Here is a 20,427-nt window from a genome sequence, read left to right as displayed (position 1 = left end):
TTTTCCCAACAAAGGGACCTGTTAAAGTGACCATTTCAATTGCAAAAACTAAGTGCTGATATGCTGAAAGGAAGCTCCCTGATTTAGCTATGTGTCTTGTAGAGTCAGTGCAGAGAGAGATTCCTTAAAGGGTGATTCTCCAGCATCGAGCAGGATGATGCCAGAGCTGTGAGTAAGAGCATACAACCACGTAACCATGACTGAACTCTAGGTAGAAACACAAATGCCACAAACTAACATAGCAGTTGCTTTTACAGGCTTTGACATGGTTAAGTCACATCCTCACTTCAGGCTCAAGCCACAGAAGGACAAAGCTTAAGGTCAAAGCTATGTAACTACATTTTCTGAGCAAGACACCAGGCTTAAATATTTAGAAAATTTTGTAGTTTATATTGTGTTTATATTGCAGTTTAAGACCTGCTTGGTTGTGGAAAGCTGGTATTCTGAGTCTTTCTAATGACTTTGATACAAAGCTTTGTTGAGATACCCACACATATGTCTTCAGTGCTATTTAAAATTCTCATGTGTGTTACGACCTGCCCCAGAAGGAGAGGGTAACACAGGTTCTTGTTAATAAATCCTTGGGTGGATTAGAGTGAAAAGACACTAAATAACTGGTGTTTTAGAACAATTTTTTTTCAAAAGAAAACAGGTATGTAGCCCTTTTAGTTGTTGTCAGCAATATTAAAGAATAAAAATAACACTTAAGGAAATTTATAAGGAAAGGAAGAGAAATATAGGATAAAAGTGGAAAGATATACATACTCACTGTCCGCTGGATCCACTGATGAAACTTGGTAGTTGCAGCTTTGAAGTCTGTTAATTGAAGCGATGATATTGATCCGTTGGGGGTGGGAGAAGCCCTCACCACAACTGGAAGATTTAATGAGTTACTATACACTTCAAACTCAGGTGGGAACACCTGGTACCTCCCCTAGGGAGGGGAGTTTTACAATGGGTGGTGTGACAGGACATCTTCGTTGTTCCCTGGAGGGGTTTTCACAGCAGAGTCATCATGAAGAAGGATATTGGCATGGTAAGAAAGATTATCCCACCTCACAGGATTTGCCTCTTACTAGCCTTTTCCCTTATCTGGAAATCCAGTTTGTAGCTTCAGGTGCACACGCTTCTGCACCTGGGATACTTGGACAGTGGCACCTATTTTATCTGAAGGTCCTTTACTGGTAGGCATATTCAGAGGGGGTGAGCAGCTGTTTCTTTTCAGTTTGCTACAGTGGACAAAAGTCTTTTGGTAATCTTACAATGTTTAAGCCATTAATTATTTCAGTTTCTGACAACGGTGTTTTTGATGTTGGCAGATATGACATGACCTGCTAGAGCAGCACCTGCAACTTTGCAAACCTCTGGAAGTGGGATATGTGCTTCAGCTGAATCCAGGGCATTTTCTGTGCAAGCTGTGCCTTTGCTTTTGTGATTCATAACATGACTTCTTAGGCCCCACAGACAAAGCCTGACCTGGTCTAAGTGGGATTGCTTGGGAAGTGCTTGAGCCATGGGAAGCTAGGAAGGCCTCCTTCCCGAGGGACCCAGGCTTTTCTTCCTCTGCTCCAAGGAGCAGTGAATGATGATAGCCTCCTCTGCTCTGCAGTGTGTGACAGTGCTGTTGTGGTGCTAGCAAGCGGGAGCAGTTCCATGTTCTCAAGTCTCCCTAGCCTGCTGCAACAAGCAAACACAGTTGTGGAAACAGAGTGGAGCTGTCAAATCTGTTGTGATGCTCATGATAATGCTCTGCTAGTTCTGCCTGGGATGCACTGTGTGGTGGCCAATTTGAGGAAACCAGCGTTTCCTCCTTTTCAGACAGGCTGTCAACACTATCTTTTACTCCATGCGGTATATGGAATAAAAAATTTTTGGAAATGGTTTTTCAAAACCCCTCATATTCATCTGTTGCCAGCCACCAGGACAAGCAGGGTGTTGCAGAGCCACAGCCCAGGACTTACGTGGGTGACTTCCAGTCTGAGCTCTAGGAAGGCATTCTCTGGGACTGCTCCTTGTTTCTGGGACTTAAGGCCCTGCTGCCATGGCTGAAACAGTCACTGTGCTGATAGGAGGTGGCTTCAGCGCAGGACACCATCTTAGTAAATCTGTGATGCTGCGGGCTGAATGAAGAGGCCTTGGTCTGGGAGCTGCAACCGTCTGTAAAACCAGTCAGTCACCTTTGTGCGTCAGCTCATCAAAATCACTGGAGACAAGTGCCCCCTAAAGAGGAGGGCCAGTGGCTCCCAGAACACTTCAGCCCCCAAAAGGTCATGCTGCTGGCAACACCTGAGTGCCCCAGAAGATAGGAAAACCATGGCCAGGCCAGCAGCTGGGGCATGTGCTAGCCCTTAAGGAGACCTGAAGAATATATAAAACTAAGAAAACTGGAAGACATTGCTATCCCGACCTATGAAGGTTTCTCCTTTTTCCCTTGATGCTGTGCACACCCTTGCCCCCCCTTTTGTCTGCTGCAGCCTGAGGTTGATGGGGCCTGTGTGGTGTGATGGGGTGCAGCCATGTACACCATTGCCAGAGTGGGGAGATCTCCAGGTCCAACCTATGTCTCATTGCTTGTTAGACCTGGCCTCTTCCATGCCCCACTCTGTGCTGATGTTTTGAAATCCTGCTCTCCTCCATCCAGCCTTCACTGCTCACTACAGTCATGGTATGCTTGCACCCAATACTTCACTTTGCACAGAAACAGAGCTTTATGCTGGTCTCCAAGCAGAGCCATCGTTGTACTCTGACAAGGTGAGCAGCAGGACTGCCATGGAAGAACTGGGGCTGCCTAGTCAGCAGAGGAAGTGCTGTGGCAGCTCAGACCAGTGACAGCCTATCTCCAGGCTGGCCAGACCACATCCTGGCAGCTCATGCCTGAGCAGCCCTGTCTGTGAGGTCTTGAGCAGACTCTGCAGAGCCTGTGTCCTGCTGCCAGCAATGGCCGTGGGCTGTTCCTGTGTTATGGAGCTCAAGGGTTGGGGTGCAGGACCTCCCTCCCCACCCCAGGCATGCAGATGGCAGAAAGGGTGAGGCTCAGGTCCTGGAAGGAGCAGAGGCACATCCCATCTGCTTTGATTTTCTGGCAGAAGGTGGGAATTACTTAAACCAAACTCTTCCTCAGGAGTGCTCTGGCTTTAGCAAAAGCGCTCTTCACTGGAAACATCTTCATTGTGTGACCTGGGTATGTTGCAAGCAGTCTGAGGAAGTCTGTGCTTCTGGTATTGAAGCACTTTGTGGTGTGTGAAATGAGAGCATTTCTAGCCAGGGATTTGGCAAGAGCTTCCAAACTTATAGGATCTCAGCAATTGCAATCAGTCCCTGCTGTCTTCTCCCCAGTCTTTGCAAGTGTTTGCGTGGCCTTTTATTGGGAGAGATCTGCTGTTTCCATTTTGTTTTTCAAAACCAATGCCTACATCCAGAAATCCCATGCTTGGGAGCTTGTTCTGTCTGACCTGATGGTGGAAAAACTGCATAGCTCAAAAGCAATGGTAGCTGATCTGTGCTATTGGTTGGTCTGTCCCTTGTGCCACCCCCCAAAGGTCTGATGACTCTCCTACCTACCTTCTCATCAGGAGTCAGAACACAGGGACTCTGATCTCCCCACTCTGGACCTATTGACTATGTCTCAGTTAGAAGAGACTGGAATGTTTGCCAAAGAGGATGAGCTATGAGACAGACCAAACTCCTCTCTCTCAGCAATTGTAAATTCAAAATTAAGGGGCTTTAATCGAGGAAGTGTGGAAAAAAAGAAGAAATAACAACCCTTTATTAAACTCATTCATCACTGAACATGATTTCCATTGCAGAGACAAAATGGCTGAATAAATCTGTGTTAAAGAATAGATGCTCCCCCCCATGTGATGGATGGTAGTATTTTTATAATCAGTAAATACTGCAGAGCGATTTCTAAAAGACTAGATGTCTCTAAAAGACATTTGTGACAGCTTTTAAGTGTTGTATAGCAAGAGTAATTCACAGCCTGTAGTCACACAGAAATTACAAACTCAGTGTGTCATTTTTCTACTGACATTTAAGAAATGGTGAAACAGAAACTTCTTTATTGTCACATTTTATACGAAAATTAGGTCCTTAAAAGACTCTGTGTAGTACAGACTTACATGTAAGAAATAATTAAGATTACATGTTTACCTTTGTAATATTTGAGCACAAATCTGTACAATCTGCCCTGTTACACTGAGCACGTATGATTGACATAGCATAAAGACAAAACACTAAAGTATTAAAAAAATCCTTGTGTTCATCCTTTTAGCACTAGTAGAACACAGAAGTCCACATAGACAGATAATCAGTGTTTTAGGCTTTCACCAATTGGCCTATCTTAGAGGTGAGGCTGCTAATGTTCAAACTAGACTTGCAGAAGTATATATATATATATATGTGTATACATGGATTTTTTCAGCAAATCTGCTGCTGAGCAAAGTCCTAATCTAATGGTTCCATATAGCTGAAATGTGCAGCTGTTCTGAGCAACTTACTGCAGTTGAATCCCTTTAGGCATTGTGAGACGTGTGTTGTCAGAGCCAAACCAGAAACCTTACTGCCCTAACCTTCCCGACTGGCTCCTCAATAGCGCTGCTATCTCTGAAGCAAACTCACCTACCAAATTTAGCCTACCAAATTAAGACTCCTTCCCACAAATGCAAGCTGATGGACATGAGAAATAGTGCCTCTGTAAAACACCATACCAGAGCATCTTACCTATCAATCATGTTCCCTCAATTTCTAGCATAATACATAAGTAACCCCCAGGCTGAAGACCTTTTGGCTGGAATCACCTGTGATTGTTTGAGATAGGGGGTAACATAAATTCTTCTGTTACTTCTTTTCCCTTTCTTCCAACACACTGAATGAATTTGGTATTGTTCTGAATTGTGGCTGGAGTCTTATCTAGGAGGAACCAGTAGATAACTAAGAAAAAACTAGTTGGAGATGTTTGCTAATAGGAAGTGTTTGCTAAAATGTTATATCAGAGAACTGGTGGGAATAACAATGCTACTGAAAAAACAAAAAATTCCTTAGGGAACATGAATTACTAAACAGCAAGTAGAAACTGTTTAGATTCACATATTGGTAGTCATAACCATGCATGCAGAAGTAGGAGTAAGAGGGCAGGTGTAAAAAGTCTACATTTCCTCAGAAATTTGGAGTACTTTGATATAAGACAGAATTCAGCTGTTCTTATGTTCCTGAAAGGACATCTGAATGAATGCAAAGTACTAGACAGTGGGGTCTTAGCATGATCATTTCAAGGAATATGTAAAAGAAAGCAAGTAGTGAAAGAAACTTTATTGAAATAAGAATGGCAAAGTGCCCTGTTACAGAGAGAGACTTTTTCAGTAAAAGGGGGGTGGTGGTGGTTAAATAGTCATGAGTGCCAGAAAAGAGCCATTTATTACCACTTAGTTAATGAACTTTTCTTTACAATGGTAAACAGACTATATCACAAAGGAAAATAAAATATGTAGATATGCTGTATGACTACAGGTTGCGTGGACTGGGGAAACTCAGTTTTGATTGTTGAAAAAATCCTGAGCAACCTTGGAATCAATTGAGAATACTGCTTCAAATCTTGAAAAGATAAGGCAAGTACAGCACATAACTTGAAAGAGAGTAGGAAACGACTTGACAAATTATAAGTCTGTCAGCCTAATGTTAACAACAGTTAAAGTGCTAGAACATTCACTTTTGTGAGCATCTGTGGGACAACAATGCCAATTAAAGTATCCAATGTAGATTTCTCAAGATCAAATAATGAAAACCACTGTAATTTCCTCTTCTGGTAGAACCAGCCTACTAAATAAGGGAGAAACAGGTTATATGAGATACTGGCTTCAGTATGTCACTGTCCTGCTTGACATTCTTATTTGCTGGAAAGGTGGTCTGGATGAAACCGTCATCCAGTGCGGAAACACAACGCAATTCTCAGCCATGTGCTCTCAGTCTAGGACTACCGCATAAACCTGTCTATAGCATGCTTCTGTTCAAAATTTTAGTTATTGGCCTGGATGGTGGAAAAAAGAGAGAGAAAGTCTGCAGATATCATTGTACTACAGAGGGTTTTAAATATCGGAGAGAAAAGAGAGGAGGACTTGAATTCAGAGTATAATAAAGAGTTGACACTCAAAAGAACATTCCTTTTGTGATCACATCCAAAAAGTAAATGCAAATAATATTCCTTTTATCTGTATATATTATATTTTTAAAGGCTAGCTTTTTCTTTAAATTCATGACATGAATATAAACAAACCAGGGAAAAATATCTTAATAAGCAGTCAGCGGTCTTCGCAGAATTTAATAACCCTGAGATTCACCACATTGAACCCCACAACATCACAGAGGAAGGGTATATCTTTTCTGAGGAATAGCTGAGTAAGATTCTCATGATTAATTGAGTAAGTAACTGATATCATTAGGAGCTGTTTTAACATAGCCAGGAGAAGCAAACCAGACTGGATAGATGAAATAAACTGTGGTGAACATTTAGGAACAAGTGATCAAGCATAATCATATATCATAGAATCACAGAATTATAGAATCACAGAATACACTGAGTTGGAAGAGACCCATCAGGATAACTGAGTCCAACTCCTGGCCCTGTTTATATACTATATGTGGGGGAAAATCACAGAATTTATTACTCTGTGGGGAGATACTAATGGAACATGACGGGAAGTGAACAGAAAGGAAAGAGTCTATTATTTTAGAACTACAATGGAAAAGCAAATTTAAAAAAACAGCTGATGTCATATTGTGCACAACAGGCCATATTGTTAATGCTAGGGAGAGAATACATAAGCACATCATCAGGTTGTTTAAACTGGCAACACCAGTTTGTACATATGGAGAATAATTTTATCACAGAAAAACAAGATATTTCTGATATCTGTTTTTCCCTTGTGGCTTTTCTCTGTGGAAAAGTACTCCTAAAATGTGCTGTGAACTTTCCCCAACCGTGTTTGGTGTTGCAGTTCGCTGACTCCTTTTGTGCTCCTCCAGTGCAGCTGCATTAGTTTTTTTGGAAATGCATCAGTGGAGACTCAGGCATGTCTTACCACCTACCATTTGGTGTGAAATGGAGAAGTACAGTTTGCAGTGGTGTTTCATGAGGTGTGACACCAGACCTCTTCATTATAATAAACAGGGATCTGGATCTCCCTTTAACATTTCTAGTTGTAATTTTTTTTTTTTTTTGGTGCTCTGAGGTGAAGGGAGAAGATACTGGGGGAACCTTATGTACTTTCCTTATTGTAAGACATTAGATTAGTAGAATCCTTGGTCCAGTTTTCCTGTGAGGGCTGGGAAGAGAATATGAGACCAGAAAACATATGTGGACAGAAACTTTCCTTCACCAATGCATGAGACTCCTCTTTTGTGAATAATGTGAACAATAGTTATCAGAAAAAGATTACAGAATTCTTTATCACAGGATACAAAGAATCTGCCATTTGAATTCATGGTATGTATATGTATGGTCAGTCTTTGCGAACGAAGATTTGGTAAAGCTTTTTACCCTTCGAGCCTGCGCAGTGGATTTTTTAGGTGAGACACAGTGTGCGCTGAGCTGAGCCCACCCTTTAATCCTAAGGTTCATCTGCCGGGGCCAAGCAAGCTTGGACAGGAGCAGTGAGGTCCTCAGGACGTAGGTTTGTTTAGAGTGACCTTCTCTTAGATGGATGGCCTTACAGGGCTGACAAGCACCATCTGCCTGGGGGAGTTTCCCTGACAGGGAATCGAACCCAGGCTGCAGTGGTGAGAATGCAGCATCCTAACCACTAGACCAACAGGGGTCCCTTGAATTCATGGTAAGAAAGGATGAAAGAGTGGAGCAGGCCACTGTCCTGTTTACGCAATCCCTAACTCAAAGAAAGATTCCAGTTTATTGGACCAAATCTGTTCTTGAGTAGAAAAAGGAGGGGGCACTGGAAGTACATATATATGTATATAGGAGAAAAGGTGACTTGACCACCTCTTTGCAGTCCTAAACTCTGTTTAATGGGAACTTTTCCCAGACTTTCATGGCAATGACATCAGATGTCAGAGTTAAAAAACCAGTGAGATAATTGTACCACTGACATCTCTTTAATGGCTGTTGCTTTGAATTGTATCACTCCAGAGAGAGACTATAGTTTCAGTTATGAATACCAAAAAAACTCACATTATTGAATCACTTATTTGTAGAAAATTGATTCAAATCAAGCATGCAGTTTATGTCTGTGTTTATATTGCTTTAGCTGAAGCACACTGTGAAATTCCTGACTGGTTTTATGCCAAAAGCCAAACACAGGAGGTCAGATTATATTGGTTTTACGGTACAAAGCCCATCAAAAGGTGTGAAAATGTCTCAAACTGCCAATAATTTCTGCTGTATCAGTGCTCTTGTGTCATGTGATGGTACTGATTTTGATCTAGTAATGGGAGCCCTAAAGCCAGACCCAGTGTGTCAAGAAACTACAGATTGATGCCATAGTTGCAGTTATTTTTGCAAGTACATCACAACTGGTAAAAAAATCTCCCCCCTGTTTCACCTGTGGATGTGTCATGGTTTAACCCCAGACCTAAGTACCATCCAGTTACTTGCTCACTCCCACACTGATTGCCTCCCACCCCAGTGGGGAGGAAAATTGGGAAAAAAAGTGAAACTCACGGGTTGAGATAAGAACAGTCACATAATTGAAGCAAAGACAAATACTGTTATTATAACAGCACTAATGATAATCATAAAAATAATAATAGTAATGACTGTAATGAAAAGGAGAGAGAGAGACATTGAGAGGAATAAAATCCAAGAGAAACAAATGATGCACAATACAGTTTCTCACCATCCACTGATCAATGCCTAGTCCAGCCCAGCCCACAGATGTGATCAGCCTCTCTACCTGTTGGGTACAGGGTTATTGTTTGGTTGTTTTTGTGTTCTTTTGTTTTTCTACCAATACACATATATCCTTTAATAAAGGGCTGTTATTTTTTCTTTCTCCATACTTCCTCAGTTGGAGCCTCTTAATTTCAGATTTACAATTGCTTAGAGGGAGGAGTTTGGTTTCCCTCATAACTCACCCTCCTTAACAAAATGTTTCAGTCTCATTAAACTGAGACAGTTACTATAATTCTTTAATTTTCTTTCTGTGGAATATCCTACAGCTAAAAACTGTCTTCAGTATCTATAAAGAAAAAAGATATTAGAGGTTTAATTGATGTAAATTAGAACTGGAAGCTGAAATGAGACTAATTCAAACTGGATCTTAAGCATGGGCTTTAACAACAAAAGTTTGAAATATTGTAATAAACTACGAAAGTTTCTTTTTTTTTAATGACCAAAGGCCTTCAAATCAAAATTGCATAATAAATTACTTGGATAAGTGTTGGAGTAAATGGCAGAAATAAAACAGTCTGTGCCATGTAAAAGACCAGGCTAAATGACCTTCAGAACTTAATTTTAGAAATGTGAAAATTTTTTTCAGTACTGCCAAACCTGCCATTTCACTAGCTGAGGGTCCTGCTTAACCACATGTTGCATATTTTCTCATTTTATGGATATTGCTGATTTCAGCAAGATCCTATTTCAGCAATCCTATTCTAAGCCTGCAGAGCAGTTTGGTGCCAATGTGAAACAAAATCAACAGAAGAAAATATATATACCATATATGCAGCTATGACCATTACAACCTTCCTTTTAAAGGATTGTTTTTTAAACTGTGACTTTCTTTGATGGTGGATTATATTAATTCCAGCCAATATTTTTTTTATTGTATTTCATTCAGCCCTAGCTTTAAAATGCACATAATATAAACCCTTGACGAGGGTATTACAAGTTGAGCTACCAGTAATTTAGTGACAAAGTTCTCTCCAACTTCATTATGCTATGCTCCACAAACCTATTTACAAAAGAGATTAATATCTTACTAGCTTTTATTTGTTCATTAATTTTTTTCAGTATTTCCACTCTGTGTACATGAGGGACATTTGGCAGGTTCCCAGCTAAACAATGACTTTTAGCAGCTCAAGTCAGCCAGGACACTGACTTCTTTCATCAGAATGCTGATGAGTTATTTCTTCTACCATGGAAAAACTGCTCTTGCTTTTTCTATTGTCTTTGCACAACTGACTTCCTGAAGCCTGTAATCAATTGGTTATGTTCCTCTTAAAATATTTACTAAACTATATTCTCTTGGCTCCATATGCATTTATTTCAAATATAATTGTTACTTCATCAACAGAAAAATCCCACCCCAAGCCCCAAATAAACAAGAGGTCCCTAGACAATATGATGTAAACTGAGCTAATTTGTTACTTAAAGTTATTGCAATGTATTTCACAGCTACTGTATTGCTTGGATTACTTATGTTAAAACAGAAGCAGTTTGTGAAAGTTCCTACATCGCTTTCAACCTGCTTTGGTGTTTTCAGGTGTACATGAGAGTATTGGCAGCATCTCTGGCAATTCTTCGTATTTCACTGCAGGCCAAGCAGCAGTTGAGATCTGGTTTAATTTTAGAATTGCCAACTTGAAAGGCAATGATGACAAAGACAGCAACCCCTATAGGAAGCTTATAGAATGCTATTTGCCAAGCTCAAAACTGAGTGGTTTCATCCTGGAACTGCTGAGGATTATGTATTATATATACTCTAAGGCTTCTTGTATTTTACCTATTAACTGATTTCTAGTCCCAGGTGGTTGAAAGAAAAAATTCGGGGTACCTGTCTGGAGTACCAGTACATGTTGGTTCATTGTACATATATAGTTAAACGGTACTCTCACCTACTTATGTTTCAAGACTGCATGCATGCTCTAGGAATTCCCTCTTGTGTCCATATCACCATTCAATGTGTTGATCTGATTTAGAAATTTGACAGATTTATCTGCTTTCCTAAGGCAAAAACACTGCTGAAATTACTACAGTGTACTGATCTGTAACCTCAAGCAAACATACAGCTATGTGATCTCATTCAGTAACACTGAAGAATGTAAATGCCTGCAGGTTCCAACACTTTTATAAGTATTTTGCTGAATCAGGAGTTAACTCTTAAGTATTCAAATAGTCCCAATGATGTCCCTGGAATCACTAGAAGTTAAAGGATGTGTTTTGCTGCTGTAATTGTGGGCTTTAAACTCTTCACAAAAAGGCTTGATGGTGATTTATTTTGCAAAATTTAGTTGAGAAAAACTTTCTTGTGAGCTAGTGTTAATAATTAAATTACCAATATCAGAATATAGTTTTTAAAAAACCATGCAGGCATATTCTGGTTTCTTGAGACTGTATTGCACCACACAGGTGATTCTTAACCAGCTACGAAATCTTTCTTCACAGAGACCAGCTCCTAATGCACCAGTTCTGTGTATTGCTCTCCTTTGTCTCTGACACAGATGTGCTGATAAAAACCCCAGCAGAGCTGGTACATGGCTCTGTTCCCTGCAGTGTGCTTAGAGTTGAGTAAGCAGATTTTCCCAGAGTTTCTCTGGAGTCAAATCCGTGCTTAGGAGCTTTAGCATCAAGAAAATGCACAAATGGTTAAAAGACAATCTCCCAGCTCTTTCTTCATCACAGCTGCACTGTGTAACAGAAGGGGTAAGACAGAAAATATAGCTTAAAGTCAACTTTTCCCACAATGCCAAAATTCTGATAAGTTTCTGCAAACTTATGAAAACTTATGTTTGAACAAGTATTCTTGAAAGTCTCTTTACTTCACAGAGGAAGAATATGAAAGCAAACATCTTTAAAAATTAAACTTCTAGAGTCACATAAAAGCTGCCCCAGGATTTTGATAGCAGGCATCATTAGTAACAGTTTCACTTCAGTGATGTTCCTTGAATATACATAACACTTATTCATTCTCGATGAAATGTTCACATACTCTTCTATTACTTCTAACACTGTGAGGTGGAATGAATTATCTCCTTTTGTGAGTTTTTCTGAGTTCTGCTGTAATTTTACTTACTACTGTGAGCTCTTGGCAGAGAACGATAGAAGCAGCAAATAAAAATGTGTGTATTTTATAAATAATTAGTTTCTATCCTTAATAAAATTGACTAATGTAAGAGTTGCAGTAAGACAGCTGAATGGCATGAAAATAGGGCACTGAACTTGCCATCAGCTCACTGTTTTCTATGATGACAGCGTCAACTGGGATATATCAGGCAATGGAAACATGGTTAATACCATGGGAAACATAATAGACAGGCATTCCAGTTATTCCTGTTTCTTCCAGGAAGTACTTCCAGGGTTATCAGGCTTAGATTACAGGTATGGTTCTAAATATGCAATGAAGAGGGAAGAGAAATCTGACTGGGATAGGTGCAGAGCCACCAGAAGCTGATTTAGCAGCCTGTGAACCTAGCTGTACCATTCCCAGGACCTCTTAAAGATATGCTTTTAAAGCACTGCTACTTTAGCATGTCTAGCATAGAACTGACAGATTTTTCCAGACCTGACCTTGGGTGCAACTGTTCTGTGTTTGGAGAACTGGGAGTGTTAAGGAGAAGCTTGAGAGATATCTCCGTACCTTATAGGACCTAACTCAGCCCTAAAGCTGAGTAAAGTGCTCATGCTGTAGCCTCTGTTAGACCCCAGATGACTCTAGCAGAACTACAGGAATGTCTCAGTGCTGCACAACTCCTAGTGGGTCACAGATAGCCAGCTCCTGGCTGTCTGGACAGGACAGCATGGAGAACTACCCAGCCCACCTCCATGCCCCAAAAGAGGAAAAAAAGTATTGAAATGGCACAAAGGCGATCCAAAAGTTGGAAATTTAGGCTTCTTTGTTGTGCTATTGCACTGGATTTGTAGTGTATTTATTCTGAATAGACTAGCTGTAAGATTCAATTGAGAATTTTTTGTCCCTCTTCTTTAGTATGAGTTGGATGTCCAGGATTTCACAAACTGGCCATAACTAGAGATAGGACATAGGGAATAGTTCTGCTGCTGTTACTGAAAATCATTTAGTTTCCTGGTTGGTTCATCTTGTTCACAAAGTCATGACTAAACCCTTTGCCAAATTTGGACTAATTTTGATCCAGAACAGTTTGTTGAGAGCTATGCAGCTTCAATACTAGCAATGACCTTAAACTTTTCTGTCACCTTCTTATATCTTTCAGTCTTTTATAGGACAAAGCTTATTTTTTTAACTACTGTGAAACATTTTGTCTTTTATGAAAGATGGAAGCAGATATCTTGAAGTGGATCTTGTACTGAAATGCATGTACTTGTGTGAAAGGAATGGGTTTCAATGATACAGTCATTTCAGCCATGAAATTCTTGTTTGCTTCTCTGTATTTTAAATTTATATGTGTTTTTCAGAAGGTTTCAAACAGTGTGGAGTAGTGCTAATTCCTCTTGACTGTACTTCAAAGATGCATCACAAGAAAATTCAAGGGGGCTGTAGTTGAATAGGTTGTGTCCTGGCACATCTGTTTGGAATTTCTCTGACAGAAAACTGTACATACTCTTATCAGTTTCAGTAAACTCAAACAATTAATCTCCTTAGCTCCCTAGTCTTTAAACCCATTGGCTTTGAAACCAATACTGGAATATAAACTCCCAAATGTCACAAATGCTGTATCTTATTGTGGTGAATAGCAAAAAAAAAAGCCCAAGACTCAAATCCTTTTCAAACCAAAGTGTAACATGCAACAACATGAACAAAATGCTGCCATCAAATTGTGGCATTTCAGCTTTAAATTGACAAATAGATAATAATCATAATCTGAGAGCATCAAGAATATGTAGGTCTCCTTTTCTTTTTTTGAAATGGGTGGAATGAAATTGCCCAGAAAAGCATCTTCTGCCACTGTTGTTAATGCCTTTTTTTTTTTTTACTTAATGAGGAGCCGCTTGTTTGCTGCAGCTGTATCATAACTAAATAATATTAATATTTTAATTTGACTTTTTCAGGTTGTGTGGTCTTAAGGATTCATTTACTCTCAAGTCAGGTTGGATTTATGAGAGTATGGTTTTATTTAAGAATTTCCCTAAGTGCTTCACCTAGGTTATCTAAAGACATTAGCACATCATTTAGCTGCTTGAAAGTTTAACAGGCATTTCGGTCTTTAAGTGCTTAGTAGGATTAAAGACACTATCACATCAAAAGAATGAATTTTAGCTTCGTCTACATCTTTCACCTCCTACTCTCTCCTCTTCCTCCATGGTTGCCTAACTTGCTTCTCAATTTAATTAAAAGTGAAATGACCTTCAATCTCTAAAAACAAACAAACACAAAAACAAAAAAAGGGGCCAATTTAAAACATTTCAGTTGAAAAAGGACCCTGTCGACTTTTTCCGATTGGATTTCTCGAGAAAAAGTGTCTGGGATTGACTTCACTTGGCCCTGTCAGCGCAAAACACCTCTGGAGACGATTTCCCCAAGAGCCATTCTGGACTCCTAAACCCCCCATCTCCCGTGGCTTTGAAACGCTATTTTCAGGTTAAACTAATTAGTATAATGGCTTGCCCACCACCATGCAAGAAAGCTGGGACAATCTCCTTGATGTTTCCCTGCCTCCCAGACTTGTACCTTTTTTTTTTTTTTAATCAGGCTGACTCTAAACAACAAAAACAAACTCAGATTCACTGAAGGAAAACCTTATAAGAGGCAGCTGCTAAGAAGCTAACCGTTCCATGCATTTGAGGAGACATTAAAAAGAAAATAGCAGTTGGTAGTGAAGGCGTACTGCATACTTAAATACCGATAACATTTAATCTGTGTCTCAACAGCATTAAGTCTTCATTCAGCAGCGTGTAAATGTTGATGCGATCGGCTGAGACAACGGGCATGCAGGGGTGAAGCTCTGATCTGCTTATCTAGCGCATCTCCATGTCCCGATCAGATAGAGGAAATCGCAAGCCTAGGGCTGGAGAAATGCAGTCTGGACTGCGGTCTGGACCGTCGTAAAGAGAAAGCGGCCGAAATCTGTCCAAACGTTTTGAAGCTATGAACTCAACTTTATTTTTAAGTGTTGACTGAGAGAAGATGAAGGAAATGTGAGGGTGTGCAAACCAGAGTCTGTGAACCTCATTTCAAGTTTGATTAAGTTAGAATCAGCAAATCTTCTTGTTAAGCAATCACTTATTCGGCTTTCTGCGTTTTCTGAGTTTGCAGAATTACAGAGCGGAATGAGAGAACTCCCATCGTTCAAAATACAGAGCCGCAATATAGCAGAAAACGTGTCACAGAAGTTGTGTTAGAGACTTTCCTTTGTCTTTCAGTGACAGACGGAGTTAGTAAACACCACCACTTTTTTTTTTTTTTTCTAAATTATAGATTCTTCCCAGGATTGTTAGTTCTATTTACTGGATAATAACTGATTTGCTTATGATGTGTCAATTTGACACACTTTTTAATTCAAGATTGTTCTCAGTGATATTTTTCTCATTTCACTTTCAGACACAGCCTTTCACCCTCCTGTCGAAAGGAATCATAACGCTTTTTTAAATCTTTTTTTTTTTAACCACTTTTTTATTGTTGCTTCCTTTGTTGCTACTGTTGTAAGAGAGCAGTGATTTCAACAGCGTGTTGCACTGCAATTCCCGCCTCGGGAGGGCCGGGGGGCGATGCCGCCTTTAAGCGGGGAACCACGGGGCCGAGGAGCCGCGCACTGGAGCTGAGCCCTCGACGGCAGGACGCTGGGCCGATGGCATGAATCATAACGAATCGGGCTTTCATCGCTACAACACTTGTCAGCGGTGAGCGGGAGCCCTGGGCGTCTGTACAGCAGTCCCTGCCGAGACACCCACGGACGCTGCTGCCCGTGCTCCCGCTGTCCCTGCACCCGCGGCACCTCGGCTGGTGCTGCTCCCCGGGCAGCCCCGGCAGCGCCCTGGGGAGGCTGAGCGGGGGTGAGGGTGCCGACCCGCACGAAGTCTGCCCGGTCCCGTGTTCGCGGTTCTCGGCCGAACCCCGCCGAGCGCCAGGCACTCAGGCGGCCGCCGCCTGCCTGCAGGTGGCGATCGGCACCTCCGAAGCCACCCGCCTCGGCGCTCCCGGCCCGCGGGCAGCCCGGGCGGTGCGGTGCCCTCCCGCCCCAGCCGGCACTGCCTGCTCACAGAATGCTGTCCCCTCGCCTCTCTTCCTCTCCGTCCCGGCACCAGTCCCCAGGGGCAGCTAAGAGCACCGCTGCCGGGGCGGAGCTGCGGCGAGATTTGGGAGACGGCGAGGGCAGTCGTGGAGAGTTTCTCTGCGGTGTCCCCCCCAAAGAAGAGGGGGCAGGAGGGAGTGACGGACACCTTTGCCCGCCCGACGACGGCGACCCAGCCAGACCCCCCCGCAGGAGGGCGGGAAGGAGAGGGGACGGAAGGGGAGGGGAAGGAGGAGAGGATGGATGGGAGGGAGAAAGCTAGGGGAGCACGAAGAGGCAGAGCAGGGAGGAACGGCGCGGGAGAGCAGCAGAGCAAGGGGCAGCAGCTCGGCGAGCGGCGGCGGGAGGGCCGCCCCCACGGCCCGGGGCTGCGCGCTGGGCAGAGGCGGCGGGGATGGGCGGGAGCGGGGCGGCTCCGTCAGCCGCCGTCCTCCGAGCCTCGGCCGCCTCCCGCCGCGCTATATAGGGAAGGGAGGGGTGGTTGAGCGGGGGGTGCCCGGCGTGGCCAAAGCGCACGGGGCGGCGATGCCTCCTGCCAGGGAAGCGCACAAGTGACCGGCGCCTCTTCCCATGCCTGTCTCCTGAAGCGACCCCCCCGCCCGGCATGGATGTGGCCAACAACACTACCTCCCCACCGCGCTCCCCCGAGGGGACAGGCAGCCTTGGCCTCGCCGAGGTGACCCTGGGCTACCAGGTACTCACCTCCCTGCTCCTGGGAACTCTCATCCTGTGCGCCGTGAGCGGTAACGCCTGCGTGATCGCGGCCATCGCCCTGGAGCGCTCCCTGCAAACCGTGGCCAATTATTTGATCGGCTCGCTGGCCGTCACCGACCTCATGGTGTCCGTGCTGGTTCTGCCCATGGCGGCCCTGTATCAGGTGCTGAACAAGTGGACACTGGGGCAGGTCATCTGCGACATCTTCATCTCGCTGGACGTGCTTTGCTGCACCTCTTCCATTCTGCACCTGTGCGCCATCGCCTTGGACAGGTACTGGGCCATCACGGACCCCATCGACTATGTTAACAAGCGGACTCCCCGACGGGCGGCCGTGCTTATCAGCCTGACCTGGCTAATCGGCTTCCTGATATCCATCCCACCCATGCTGGGCTGGAGAACGCCGGAGGATCGCTCGAACCCCGATGCCTGCACCATCAGTAAGGACCACGGGTACACTATCTACTCCACCTTCGGCGCCTTTTATATTCCGCTTCTCCTCATGCTGGTGCTCTACGGTCGCATCTTCAAGGCGGCCCGCTTTAGAATCCGCAAGACAGTGAAGAAAGCGGAGAAGAAGAAAATCGCCGACACCTGCCTCACCCTCTCTCCGGCCACCGTGCAGAAGAAAGGCAACGGGGAGCCCGACAAGGGCTGGAGGCGAACTGTAGAGCCCAAGCCTGGTGCCTGTGTTAACGGCGCTGTGCGGCAGGGCCAGGACGGGACTGCCCTGGAGATCATCGAGGTCCAGCGCTGCAACAGTTCCTCCAAGACTCACTTGCCGCTGCCCACCGAGGCGTGCGACTCCCCCCCGCCATCCTCCTTCGAGAGACGCAATGAGAAGAACACGGAGGCCAAACGGAGAATGGCTCTGTCCCGGGAGAGGAAGACTGTCAAGACCCTGGGCATCATTATGGGCACCTTCATCCTCTGCTGGCTGCCGTTTTTCATTGTGGCCCTAGTCCTGCCCTTTTGTGACAGTAAGTGCTACATGCCCGCGTGGCTGGGGGCAGTAATCAACTGGCTGGGCTACTCTAACTCCCTTCTCAACCCCATTATCTATGCCTATTTCAACAAAGACTTCCAAAGTGCTTTTAAGAAAATTATCAAGTGCAAATTTTGCCGTCAGTGAAGCCCCCCGCTACGGGACGGGGCAAGCGGGGTCCTCCTACTCGCTCCACCCGCCTGCCGTGCGCCGCAGAGTGCCCCCTCCCAGCTCCTCTACAGCGCCGTCCGAAGGGTGGGGGACCCCGCCATCTCCCCCTTCGCGCAGCTCGCCGTAGTCCCTCGCTCCTTCGCTCGCCGGACAAGCCCCGCGAGGCAGGACGGGGCTCCGCTGGGAAGGGCGCGGGACGCTCGGCCCAGGAGGGCTCCGCGGCCGCCTTCGCCTTGCATGGCCTCCGCTGCCGGGCGCCGGCGCTCCCGCCTCCCTCCATCCCCTCCATCATTCTGGGTAGACTTAGGGTTTGCAGGTCGTTGCTCGTGGTAGCTGTAAGCCACTGTGTCTGCCCAAGTAGCATCGGTAAAAACAAACCACCCTATGCAGGAAACCTCCGTGTCGGGGATTATTCATGGATTTACGAGGCGACGCGGACTCAAGAGTCCGACCTCGGTCTGGCAGTAGTGTGAGTGTGGAGGCTGGAGGCGGAGGAAGGAGCTTTGGGCGCGTTGCTTCCCGGGCTGTGAAACCTTCAAGTGGGTGTTCTTGGGAAAACCGACCATGGTTTGTAATCTTGCAAAGTACTTAGAGCAGTGTCCCTGTTTGCATTACCTGTGCCTGACAGCTCTACTGCTATGCTAGGACCTTCCAGTTCATCGGGCTTCCCTTTGTTACAGCACAGGAAAATGATGGGACTTAAACCCCAACCGCACGCCTCATTATATGGAGATTTATGGGGATTATTTTTTTTAAATGCCTTCGACTAAGTGTTTCCCAGCAAGGAAAGGCTTGGAGCTGTGCGACTATCTCTGAGTATACCCCGCTCGCAACGGCACAGCGAGTTTAAGCAGCCTGCGAAGTGGCGCTTCTTTCTTTTTTTTCTTTTCTTTTTTTCCCCCCCTCTTCCTTAAGCCGCTTGAAAGTTTCTCCCGAGACATTGCGGTTGCTTCGGAGGCAGCCAGATGAGGCACATTTTGCTCGGGGGAAAAAAAAGAAAAAAAAAAGACAACAACACGACGATCCAAACTGATCAACCAAAACATTGCCATGTGCTCTGTAGCAGTAGGGGAGGGGCCGAGAGCATCTGCCAGCGGCAGTCGTAGGTGGGGAAAGCAAGCACTCTCCTCCCCCGGGACAGCGCCGGCGGGGGTAAGCACGACCCTCCCCGCAAGCTGAGAGCCGCGGACAGAAGCAGGCAGTGTCACTGCAAGGAGAGCCTAGCTCGGCCCGGCCGGTTGTCGCGGCGGCTCTGCCAGGCTCTGCCCGCAGAGGGTCCCCGCTCTGCCACTGGCCCAGCTGCTTGGCCCCTCCTTCCCCGCGGGGCCCGGGGTTGGGGCAGGACTGCGTTGCCCGCCGCACAGCCCCTTTGCCCGCCCTGCCCCTGCCCTGCTTCCCCCGCCCCCTGCGGCCGGGACCCGAGGCCTCTTTCAGCCTTGGGAGGGGACGGCGCTCGATCGGATAATGGCAGTGGGCCGGCTCCCGCCTACCCGTGGAATGAATGCTTGACCAAATATATATATATATATATACACACATATATATTTTTTCCTGTTTATTTTTGTGTAATCTGTGTTACTTGTAAGTAAAAGGGAATGTGAAATATGTGTGTCACGTGAATGTAAGTGTCCAGTAATTTCTGAACTTCACTCTCTTACATTAAACGAAAATAGTGCTTTTAGCAACCTTGGATATGTAGCTGATTTTCTGAAAATCCTATTTGGCCTTATTTTCGCAATTAAAGTGATCTTTGATCTTATCTCTTCTTTGATCACTCGTAACCACGGTGTCCCAGATATTCCTTAAGTGCCGCCAGAGTGTCAGAGGAGTAAGCCTGGAGCGATTAGGGAGCCGAAACTTCTCCTGAGCGCTCAGGTATCCGGTGACTTCGGGAACACCTGGGTAGAGCTGCCGGGCACCGCGGGGCAGGGACGCGAGCGGGGACGCGAGGGCCTGGATGCGCTGGCGGTGCGGCGGGATTGCTGCTGTGCAGCGGGGTTTGTTCTTCTCAATTCCTCCTTTCTATCATCCCGCTGACTCTGGCAAGTGCATTTCCACGTTTTGTCTTTTTCCAGTTAGTTTTTTTTTTCTTTGTAAACCTTCCTGTAAACTCTTCGGCAACGATCCCAGCTGGGAAAGTGGGGCGCCCTCTGGCCTTGTACCATAGACCGCGGGGGGTCCCCTCGCGCCCTGGGGGTTGGCGCCTGACTTCGGGGTGGGACGGAGCAGGGCCTCCCGACTCCTCCGACAGCCTCAAGACCTCGAAGCAGAGAACACCCGGAGCCGCATAAGACAGGGCGGCATAAGGGTCGCCCCTTCTGTGCTGCCTGTATCTATTTCGCCCGCCCGCACTGCAGGGCGGGGATGGCAAGAGTGCGAGGGCAGCCCTCGGGCCGCCATGCCCCAGACCGGCTGGTGCGGGGTTGCTCCTGAGCTTGGGAGCGCACATCCCTCCGTCTGGTACCGTG

General features: G+C 45.1%; 1 protein-coding gene across 1 annotated transcript; it reads left to right on the top strand.

The window, feature by feature from the left end:
• The first annotated feature begins 16,544 nt into the window (after positions 1–16,544).
• HTR1A (5-hydroxytryptamine receptor 1A) lies at positions 16,545–19,641 on the top strand. The gene has a single exon (XM_027634861.1). The coding sequence runs from the start codon at positions 16,694–16,696 to the stop codon at positions 17,933–17,935; it is 1,242 nt and encodes a 413-aa protein (XP_027490662.1). The 5' UTR covers positions 16,545–16,693; the 3' UTR covers positions 17,936–19,641.
• The last annotated feature ends 786 nt before the right edge of the window (positions 19,642–20,427 follow it).

The sequence above is a fragment of the Corapipo altera genome, unplaced genomic scaffold (genome assembly GCF_003945725.1).
Source record: "Corapipo altera isolate COAL_440 unplaced genomic scaffold, ASM394572v1 61411, whole genome shotgun sequence".
NCBI classification, from domain to species: Eukaryota; Metazoa; Chordata; class Aves; order Passeriformes; family Pipridae; genus Corapipo; species Corapipo altera.
This window is presented reverse-complemented; position numbering and strand designations above follow the sequence as displayed.